This window comes from Epinephelus moara, chromosome 5, assembly GCF_006386435.1.
Source record: "Epinephelus moara isolate mb chromosome 5, YSFRI_EMoa_1.0, whole genome shotgun sequence".
Classification (NCBI taxonomy): domain Eukaryota; kingdom Metazoa; phylum Chordata; class Actinopteri; order Perciformes; family Serranidae; genus Epinephelus; species Epinephelus moara.
Window position 1 is genome coordinate 10,756,919 of NC_065510.1, and position 11,728 is coordinate 10,768,646.

Below are 11,728 nucleotides of genomic sequence, written 5' to 3' on the forward strand. Positions count from 1 at the left end.
TATCACTGGAAAGCTCTGCTCCTGCGCTTTCATGTGATATGCGTGGCATTTCTGTGCGACCCTGCATTCGCGAGTAATCCATCCAAGAGTAATGTGTGTGCAAAGCTGTATGAAAGCTCTGTTATACATAATTTTAGTGTAAATGTATTATTCTTTTTCGCTGTGAAAACATTGGACTACCGACAAGTAGTGGCCTTGTTGGAAAGCTACAATTCCGCTGTTTCATGTGATATGCGTGGCTTCTCCCTATGACGCACAGTCGCGGAGAAAATCAATAGAGAAGAACAGGTGTGAATTTGGACGCACTATGCGTCGTTCGGGCCCATAGGGTTTACCATTTAAATACAACTGTTACTAGCATCAAAATGCCTGGTTGGTACATATTCGGTTGTCAGAACCATTGTTCCAACAGTGAACTCAAGTTCTACAGAACTCTATCAGGATCACGACCGTTTCAGTGCAATTATGTTTAACAAGTTAACGTGACTCAGCTGAATGCGTCGTGGCAGCTGTTGAAAACATGAACAGAACATGTAGGTGTCCTCGTAAACATTTTTCAGTTTTACTTTTATCAGTTTAAAGTACATACTATGTCATACTAACATTTACATGGATGCATTCAGCTGAAAGTCACCGGTTAACACAATCATTAAACCAAAACACTGACAGCATCTGTGGCTGCAAGCTTTCCAATGTGTTGACTACCAGTGGACTGATGACAAGATCAAAAATTCTTGTGTGCTTGTAATTTCTCACTGGTGTACATGCTACATTTCTCCATCAAATACATGTATTAAATTGCACCAAGATCTGGCAGTCGGTCAGCATTTGTCATTAACAACTTAAGGTAGCATTTGTGATCTTCGGCCCTTGCATAGCTTAACAAGCTATTGCACTCCACCACAAACTTCCATTGCCATATGCCATTAGCGCACCCTTACATACGTTATCATTGTTTCCAAACTGTAAAAGCGTCTGAAGGAAAAGGCCAATTATTGTCTGACTTCCTGAGTATGTGTGGCTGGCTTCTCTATAAGTAGATACACCCTTTGCTCTTATGAAAACTGTAGTTTTAAATCCTACTTGCTGTCAGCACCAGTCATCACAGGTCTTACCAAATCAACCAGGACAAAAATCTTAAGGATTATCACTTCAAGAAACCCAAAAGCAAATCTTTTTTTCCACTGTATTGCTCCACAGCATCAATCACTCATGGCTAAAACAAAGTCTGTATAACACACATGAAGACAGAAGCCATAGTGGCAGTGTTCACCTGAAGCAGTTGCGATGGTAGAGCTTGCCGTCCACCAGAAACCTCTGCACCAGGTGGACGTGTTTCTGGCAGGCGGCGCAGGTGCTGCTGAGAGTGCTGCGCTTGACTGCTGCAACCGTTTCTACACCTGTCTGCGCAGGCTGGCTCGGCTAGTGCAAGCAACCGGGACATTGTATTTGCAGGGAGGGGACGAAGGGAGACGTCAGGGTAGGGGGGGAAGATGGAGGGCAATGGGGGAGGAGGGGGGAGATCAAACACGGAGTCAGGATTTGAGGATGTGGATTGTTCATTTTGTTGAGCTAGTTACATCTACTCGGTTACTCTGATATCTACCTGTCAGTGATTCATGTGGTTCATTACTGCATTTCTTTTTTCAGTTTAAAACATATGATTGTCACAAAAATTTACATCAATATACAAAACGTTTTATTAGTAACAAACTCCAAACAGCTTGGGTTAGTGGCTCTGGGAGTCACATATTCTGGATATGATTGATATTTAAGATTGATATTTAGTTTTTAGGCATTAAGGTTTTTTTTTTGCGTGTTAAGTAAAAAAGGGGGTTAGCAGCAGCGCATTCCAAAACTTGGCACACAGTGTTAGGATTATACTATTGTTAGTATTTTTTTGCACAAGAGTTAGTTAAAAAAAGACTGACCTAACTGTTTTGCTTTCACCTCCTAGCCCACCCCACCCCCATCCTACTGCCTAGGCTCAGGACCAGAGAGTGGAGGGGGGATCAGATGTGAGGAGGAAGAAGAGCAGGAAGAGGAGGGAGTGGAATGGATTTCCATCTGAAGAACGGGGGGAAGGGGGGAGGGGGGTGGAAGTTGAGAGGGAGGATGCCAGTACATGGGAGTATGGCGATGGAGGAAAGAAGTTGAAGGCATGCGAAAGAGAAGAGAGACAGGATACAGAGGCTATCTTTATAGACTTACTCCACCTCTTTTGCTTAGCTTTTCCCCTGCTGTGCAACACAAAGCCCGCACAAGGAAGTGATACTTATAAAATACTTAATGTGGATATTGTTGTACTGCAAGTGCAGGGTGGGATTTGTATTGTACAGATCTGATGACTTAATACCCCCAAATAGCACATGCAGAATAGCAGATACTCCAAGGCCTCACACCAATACACTACCAAAAAATGTGTGCAGATTCAGTTTGATTATCCAGGCCTTAAAAGGACACCATGAACAATATGTTACTCAAAGAATTCATCTTGTTAGCATGCGGCTCCTGTGGAGTATCATGCAGAAATTATGCAGTTCAGTGATACAGTTTTTAAATTGTATTACGTGTGGCGCAGAGTAAAAACAAATCATTCTAAACAAATGCAACGGGTAAGTCCTGTTCATCTCTACACCTTCTCCTGGTGCCAAGTCTTACCTCAGACTCAACCACTTTGTCTTCCAAAGGGGTCGGGGGCCTTTTCTGGGCTGGCTCATTATGACTGATGGAGCTCAGCCTTTTCATGCTAGGGGGGTTTGCTGCAGAAAAGGAAATCAACACTTAATGATACAAACAAATTATATAAACTGTGGTCACACCCACAAGTTATACAAAGTGCAGACTAGGCCTGTCATGATAATTACATTATCGACTTATCACAGGACTGACCCTGATACTGCCCACTGTGTTGAGGCAACATGTGTGTTTTTTACATGAGAGTGTCACCAGTGTTTTAGCCAACACAAAGCCAGAATTAACAGCAAGATTTTTCAAACATTACAAGACTTTGGCACAGCAATTACCCCCTTTTTTTCCTCTCCACCCGCGCCTGCACTTCAAAGACGACCCTGTGTTGCTTGCTGGTAACCTGCAGCTGCACTTTGGGAGTAAAAGGTGCACAGTCCTATTAGCTGTTAGCCTGCCAACACCCTGGCAACGAGTCAAAAACTCCATCGTTTATAGTTTTACCCTCCAACAACCTCATAAAACCACAAGCAAACCACCCGGCCCTCAGGGACTGGCGGCCTGGGAGGGCGGAGGAGTGGAGCACACTGGCTGGAAGATGGAGGTAACTGCAGTGTGCCTGTTACTTCACTAAGCTTGTCTATCGGTCGCAAGAGGCATCACCTGGTTCAGTTTCTGTTGTCTGAACTCTGTAAGTCTCAATCTGAGACATTTTCTTGCATATATTAACAAGCCTTAATTACTTCATATTTCAATTCTGAATATTTTTAAGAATTAAAAGTTTGTTGCTCTTCGAAAAAGTGTTCTAGCATTATTATGCCATTGTCTCATAAATATATCAGTTGCATTAAATGCTCTCAAGCTGACAACATTGTTTCCAGCAATTACGTCTGGGAAAATATCCTGTCAAACACATGTAGTTATCATGACAGGCCTAGTGCAGACAAACATTATATGCTTTTATGTTCACACTACAAGAAGTGAAATCCAGCTGAATTTACTGTACCCACCTTGAGACTTGTTGTTGAAGAAGTTGTAGTACTGGGAGACGTATGTGATGACGCTGAGCCGGTCAGGCACTTTCATGGACACCATGTCTTCTGGGTCCAACAGGGCTGGAATCCCAAGCTGCGTCTCTGCCACCTCAAACGCCTACAACAAAGCAAAGATGGAGAAAAGGAGAGAAGGACGGAGGTAGATTAGTAAGAAGCTGAAAACAATAATTGCTGCAAATTATGACCAAATACTGTGCTTTACTTTTTGTGCACAACTCAACAGACCTGGAATACTTATTAATATTTCAACTCATTGTGGCATTTTGGTCTGATTTCTGTCACTGTTCTGGGAATATTTCTATGGCATAAAGTAGCTGCGGTGGAAATTGTGGACAGTGAGGTCTGTGGATCACCCTGAGTAACAGGGATAATGTTTATGAAAAGGCATGCTGCTGTTGGGTTTCTAATATTACTTTTTAATGCTTGGAGCAGCACAAACAAAATTCCTTTTACCTTTATTGTACTAGGTTGGCAGACGAAATCTCAGAGACCAGTATCTCACACCTCTGCAAATAAAACCAAAAACTATCTGCATGGCCTGATACCACCAGTGCTGAGTGAGAAAGTATGTTTTGTTCGAGTTATTGCGTACCATAAAAATGTTTCACTGAAACTAAACTCTCCATCTGGGTATTCACAGAAAGTGTCTCTTTTTGAATGATCGGAAACTGAGGACAGAATGATGTCTTTGTTGCATGTGTACAAAAAAAAAGAGAGATGCTTGCCACAGCCCACCAACCAGCGCATAGCTCATGCCCTGACTAATCTAACTCTGCTGCCAAAACACCAGGCATTTGATGATAATGTAATGTTTTGTGCTTTGAGGATAACCGTCAGTCTAATGAAAAATTCCACTGCAGAAATGAGAGGGGAGGTAAGGTTACATAACAACAGGGATACAATTGCTGGCAGTCACACAACACTGAAATAATCCCGCCAACAAATGCTACGCAAGGGCAACGTGGCACTACACCTAAATTAATCAAAATGCATCAGGGTGCACTGTGCGAATAACACTGGGTTTACAGCTAAAAGTGTTCACTGTTCCTTGTTCAAACTACCCACTGTCCTGCAATTTGCTGAAAATGAATGGATGCCCTTGAAACCAACATGTTACTGATTCACTACACAAAACTGTAGCTGCCACTCTGCCATCCTCGTTTAAAATACCAATAGGTCTATTCTGTGTGAACCTATTTTGAGTGAAATGCAAATATTCTGATTAACAGTCTAGTCACGTACTGTTAGGTCAGAGCATTATTATTATGGCTACTAGAAACTGGAATATCTGGCTCTTTGCAATTTTGCCCAAATCAGGATGTGCCTGTGAGTCATACACCCTCCAGGAGGACACAGTGAATCACACCAAACCAGCAGTGCAGGTCTGGGTCACCTCACCTGCCTTCATGAACCTCATTCAGACCTCAGTTTAATGCAGGTCTGATCCTTTGGTAAATAGGTGTTTCTATTGAGCTTTAGACTGTGTTTTAATGTAGAAGCATTCACAACTTTGAATTGATTTAATCAAAGACAGTTCAGAAAGAATATTAAAAGACCTGCACCACCTGCAAGGATGTGGTCGTTATGCATACTTAAAGTACAAGTTATCCTGACGGCTATGGGCTATTAGTCTGTTTCAACTGAAGAGAGTGTGGACATGCAATTTAATAATCAATTTCAGCTCAGAGAGAGCAGAGAAGCCTGCGCACAAATTCATCTGCTCCTGCTGTTTGCGTTTATTAATATCAGCCTGATGTCTCACAACCTGGAGGCGGTTGTTAGCTAACATTAGCTACCCAGCAGGTAGGAACAGCAATCTTGAAGTTACCTTTTTTAGTCAATTTAATCTTTATGTGCATGATGTTATAACTTTATTTCCCAATGTAGACATTTAACTAACCCTGGCCTCGTTACACTGGCTACCTGTTGTGTTTAGAATTGATTTTAGGATATTATTTCTTTCTTTCAAAGCCCTGAGAGGCCTCCCCTAAAGTTTTCAGATATCTTATTGCCCTGTGTCCCTTCCTACACCCTCAGATCCTTGGATGCGTCGCTCCTCGTCATTCCAAGGTCCAGATTTATCTTCAAAGGTGACAGAGCCTTCACAGTCAGAGCTCCTGGCCTTTGGAAAGAATTGCCTGAAGTGATCAGGGCTGCAAATTCCGTCTCATCCTTTAAATCACTCTTTTTTTGGCATTTATGTGATTTTATCTATCTTTAATGACATTTTTTTATTTTTACGGTCTGTGATTCATTGTGTTAGTCTTTGGCTTTTTTGGCTGCTTCATTCTCTTCATGTTTCCAGTGAGTTGTTTTGATGTAAAGCACTTTGTAACTGTATTCTAAAAAAGTGCTGTAATCTAATAATAACATCTAATAATCTAATAATATATCGCCAAGTTTAGTACGAATGATGTTGAAACAACAACTGATCAATCTAAAAAAAAGACAGGAAGAAAAACAGAAGAAAACAGAACGAGAGCACATTGGTGGGAAAGTGACAGAATGGAAGCAAGTGAAGGGAACTGAAACCGAAACGTACAGTAGCTTTATTTGCTTCCTACATAACTGATTTTAGTGTGATTGTACATGTAGCAGTAATGGGTGTTGAACAACAGCTGCAGACTGGAGTCTCTGAACGCTGACAACAAGAGGATAAACCTGTGACAACCATCATACAGTATACGAGCAGGGTCAAACATGGGTTACCTGTTTAGTAAGCCCCTGTATATATCTCCTACGTGAAAGGAGTATTAGAGACTAATACTAGGAAAGAGACCATGAACACATTTAAGGAGCTCACATCTGGCTCCTTAATAGTAAAATCTGACTAAGGTGCTTTTCACATTTAAAGTCATAGATCACTCACTCAGACTTAGGGCTCAGGGATGCAGTGAATAACTTGATTTATCTATAATGGCAGCCAGCATGAGAGTTTGTTCCTGGTGCTACTACCAACCGCCTCACTTTCCCTGAAAGCTGTTGGATAAAAATTATGTAAACAGCAGCACAGCGCTGCCAAAGCTAAGCTCAGACTGGAAATGAGGAGACTCCCATTTCATCCCTCAATGTTCTATCGGCTTACAGACGATGTGGAAAAACCCAACAAGGGGAATATGATTATTAGAGAAAGTTCTTTGCTGGTTTCTATCCACTGATTTAGAGGCGGCAAAGTCAGCACTTTTGCACTTAAAATCCTCTTTACATGGTCTCTCCACAGGCTTATGTCAAGATTTTTTTATGACACTGAACGCTTTGGCTTCCTCTCCCTCTTTTCCCTCGTCAGGCTCCATCAGGATTAAGTAACACTGCTCTCCACACAGACAGTCGAACACACTGAAGTCACACCCACCATGACTGCATGCAGACGTAAAGCTTAATAATTTTATGGCTGAATGAAGTACATGCAGTGACAAATGCAACGCCTGAAGCCACATAAGTGATCCAAACCTCCTCTCAACAGAAAACAGTCTCACAAAACGACATCATCATGCAACACAGGCTTGTAGCAGCGTTACACATCGAAACATACAGCTGTTACATTGACTCACCAGTCGGTTGTTCTCGTAGACATTCTCCTTAGACAGTGAGCCAAAGTCTCTGGAATGACAAGAGGAAATACGTTACAATTCAAAGTACCATTTGAGATAAGACTGCAGATATAGCCTACAACAACTGCAAAACATAGCATCTGCTTTTAGTCTTGTAGAAGACGAAACCATGCTTATATAGGACGGTACTGTATTTAGCGTGCTGACCTACTTCCACTTATGTTATGGACCATCAAAAAGCTATTATTGGCTTGACAGCATGACAGGCAGGAATGGTGAGCAGTTATGTTTCCCCGACAATGAAAGCTGACAATTGGTCCCTGATGTGAAATAGTGCCAGCACAAAAGGAAAGAACTCCTGCACCACACAGAAGCGATGGGCTGATAATTACAAGGCATCACTTTGAAATGCCTGGAGCGGGGAACCAGAGCCAGGCTCTCACCAGTAAACATCCTGCAGTAAAACTGGAAAATGTCTGAGGTGTTCTGGGATGTAAGTGTGGCTGTGTACATAGGTAAATATATGCTGACACAAGTGTGCAGTGGCAGGACAACATTTTGGCAGAAAAACTCCTTGACCCTGGTGAGCGCTTGTGGTGACCATGTGGAACTCTCAAGAAGGAAAAACCCTGTGAATGAGCTCCGTGTTGGAGCCACACAAAGTGACCTCTGTTCTCTCTAATCTAGTTCCCATGGTCACAAACACACTGAGCAGCAGCTCTAATATCAAGAACATGTCAGAACAGGTCAAGTCTACCAACATAGCCTAAAGGGCCCACAGAAACTTTTAAAAACATCACTAAAATTGCTTGACACTCGCAGACCAGACAGTGCCAGCCGACACTGACATGGATGATGAAGAGCAGTGTGTGATCTGAATTGCGAACCTAATCCACTGTGACTCAGAGTCTCGTTCCAAGGTTTATTTTGGGAAGGAGGACTGCGGAGGAGCTGTGTGTGTGAGCACTGTATGTCAGGTATTTAAAATCGACATAATCAAAGCCTGGGCGAACCTGTATATCTACTAAATCTGGTCAGACGTTTGGTTTGTGCTGAAGCATACAGGTGAGGGATCTGGAAAAGTTGTGACAACCAAAAATAAAGCTTTTAAATATGTAATCTGTAATTTTAGTAGGAGTCGGGGGAGGAGTAGAAGTAGTAGAAGTAGATGACCCGTGACCGTGGCGTCTACAGGTATTAAACACTTAAATTCAATGCCTTTTAAGACCTTTTCTGGATAATTTTAAACCAATTTTACTGCTGATTTTTCTTATTCAAGCATGCAAATTGGTAGTTTATATGTGTCCCGTGCAGAAGTAGGTTTTAATTAGGAATATGGTTATTAGAGTGAATTAGAGTTGTGCAAGTATAAAGTAAAAAGAAAGTATTAGGCCTCCTGAGTGGTAGGATTAAAGATTTGCATCATCAGAAATGTGGACTTTCATGCAGAGGGCTGACTTGTTTTGACCAAAAAATGAATAAATTAATAAATAAAGATGGATATATGAAGTTAGATAAAATGTTTGTGGCAATTCAGACCTCACAAATTCAAATTTAAGGCTATTTAATAACTTTTAAGGACCTGCAGACCTCCCTTGTGTGATGAGTTTTTGCATTGCTGCATAGATGAACACAACTGAATCTATATGCAAGTTTGACCGCACTGTCCCATGTACTTTGGTTAACTGGACCATGGATGATTTCTCACAGCCATGTCTACTCCCTCTCCAGCGAGCTGAGTGGCGGTTGGTCTGGGCTGAAATTGAGATGAGGTCATTTACTGTACTAACGTCCCTACTCTGCATCAGTGTGATGTATTTTGATGAGAATACATTGGCCTCAGAGTGCAGGGCAGCGCTACAATGGCCTGGCCCAGCATTAGAGCCAAATCCAGTTTGACAGGCGGAGGTCTCAGACGCAGATTAGCCTGACGGACTGTCTGTCTGGATCAGAGCGAGTTCCGTTGGGCCGCTGCAGCTACACAGAGGGCTGAACAGGGAGGCACGCTGAGACACAAATTGAAGAGGCAGAACTTTAAAGCTGGGTGTTTAGGATTTGTCCGCTCTCTTACTTTCAGCTTTACTGTGCGGATATATTCCACTTCATTGACTTGTCCTTCAGAGACTGGTCCAGCGAATGTTTGCTCTAGTCCCATCCAAGCATAGTCTAATCTCCCCACAAAAGCCTGGACCACCTGAGAGGTTCGCAGCATGAGCAAGATGCTTATTGTCTAAAATCATTCCATCTCACCACAGTCTCCCCTCCAGGACAGAGAGGGGACACAACATGTCATTTACTGGCTGCTTTTGCACAATCCTCCTACAACAGCAAGGCTCCCCAACTTCTTCCTGAAGAAGTCAAACCACTAATCTGATGCTGTCAACAAAGTGCACTTCCCACTGAGATACACAGAGCCACTTATGCTATACAAGACGCCACAGAAATGCATGTCCAATGTGAGCCATGTAAGGGCAGCGTTTCTGTGTATATTTACTGTCACACTGCAAAGACATTTCATATCACATGATTCAACTGTTTGAAACACAAGATCTAGAAACATATTTGTGACAACACATGATGGGAAATGGAAGTACTGACAAGCTGAGTGTCGCCAAATAACACACAATCAGGCCTTTGGGTGCATTTAAGCAATGGCTGGTCAAACTCACTTATCAACTGTAAGTTAATGAGTGAGTACGGGATTTTCTGGTTTTGGGACTCGATTAAAACAGTAGAATTTCCTCATCCCTGTAATAAGTCTCTTTAGTCACACTGATACTGACATACTGCGGTTGTGTTTTGTGGTAGCTTCTGTAATGTGTGTGTAGGTGTAAAATGCAGAGAGGAGGGGTGTGTTGATACAGACAGGCATAGCTTGTCAGTCTGAGTTAGTTACAGCACACTGGCCTCTCACTCCGAAGTGTTCATGGAAATGTTTAACTGGTGTTTTGGCTATGATACATCATACAAAAACACCACTAAGCCATTTATTTTTGAACATATGTGTGTTTAGCTAAAGTTATCTAACCACTAATATTATAACATGCAGCCCAATGCAGTGTTTTCAAATTGGGCAGCTATCTACTTAAAACTAAAGATAAACTGTTGACAGGGGCCTCACATAATCCCAGTCCTAACAAACATACACAGAATAATCTAGAGGGCAGATGAGTTCACAGTCTGGCTACTGAGTTTGTTTTGCATTTGTATCCTAAATGGTTTAACATACTAATTAAAACAGCACTTTAAAACAATTTCAAAGACAATAGCATGTCTGTCACTCTTTAAAAATGTGTCCACCTTTCACAGGAGCCAGATACAGTGAATGGTGGACCGTTACCTTGAACTACAGTAAACTGTTTTCCCATTTGTAACTGTAGGCTTCATTAGGGTGAGTTAGTATTAATGTAACTTCGGTGTTACTTACATTAATTCAGGTCTGTAGCGATGTATTATGGCACAAAACGCCAAACCGTCCCGAAAGGACGTTGACATGTCCCTTACTTCCACGTCGTTGTAATTCTCACACTGTATCCGACACCACTCCTGGAGAGCCTTCAGGGACCCCATGATGGTTTTATCACAGAAATCCAAGTAACGATATTCTTGTTAAATAAAACACGAGCTGCTTTGTCCCGGGAGCGACAGGAGACAACACACAATCTCTTCTCTGGTCATAAACGAGTCATCAGCAGCCTTTCAGTGGAGGGGCGACAGCCAGACAACACCCGATGTTGCGATACGATACATTCATCAACAGCCAGTGAGTCACGTTAAGAAAAACTAGCATGGCTCGCAAGCTAGCTGGATGTTACCTAACTTTTGCAACTATAAAATGCATTATACTCCCACTATCTCCTGCCCCGAGTTACTCTGACAGCGAAGACGACATCTAAAGTTGTACCTTGACCAGAACCATTGGGTTAAAACCGCGGCTGGTATCTTGAGTTGATAACGTAGCTTGCCAACAAAGTTCTTGACGTAGCGAACTCGGCTAACTGGCTAACGCACGTTAGCCTGCTGCTAGCTCATATCTGCGGTTTGCAGGTTTGCTTCTTTTATGTGGGCGCGGACACTGTGAGGACTGTCTGCCCGATTCAGACGGTGATGTAGTTTCAGTCAAAGCAGAGGTGACAGTTTCCTCCTTGAGGTGGATCACAACGCAGGTTTTGTTTGTTGCTGCAGTGACTGCAACGACGGTTAAAACGCTGAATAAAAAAAGTCTGTTACGCCTCGTGCGACTCGCGACGCCCTCCTCGCGCCAATGTAATCAAAGCGCACTGTAATAAATACATCCCGGACAATTGGTGTTTATCAAAGCAGCCCGGAGCCGGTGCCAAGCCATCCTGGTCGCATTGACTGAAGCGTTGGCAGCCTGCCTGCCACCCCACTCAATGTCAAGCTATGAGCCCAAGCGGGGGCGCTACAGAGCCG

General features: G+C 42.7%; 1 protein-coding gene across 2 annotated transcripts in view; it reads right to left on the bottom strand.

Moving 5' to 3' along the window:
• Positions 1 to 11,700, bottom strand: part of micall1a (MICAL-like 1a) — a 20,980-nt gene extending 9,280 nt beyond the window's left edge. For both annotated transcript variants that reach the window (XM_050043964.1, XM_050043963.1), the window contains exons 1-5: positions 10,722 to 11,700; positions 7,295 to 7,343; positions 3,699 to 3,840; positions 2,662 to 2,762; positions 1,274 to 1,422 (exon numbers count right to left, since the gene is read on the bottom strand). In XM_050043964.1, the coding sequence (XP_049899921.1) occupies positions 1,274 to 1,422; positions 2,662 to 2,762; positions 3,699 to 3,840; positions 7,295 to 7,343; positions 10,722 to 10,864 (584 nt within the window). In that variant the 5' untranslated portion in view covers positions 10,865 to 11,700. The remainder of the gene's footprint in view (positions 1 to 1,273; positions 1,423 to 2,661; positions 2,763 to 3,698; positions 3,841 to 7,294; positions 7,344 to 10,721) is intronic.
• Between the last annotated feature and the right edge of the window lie 28 nt (positions 11,701 to 11,728).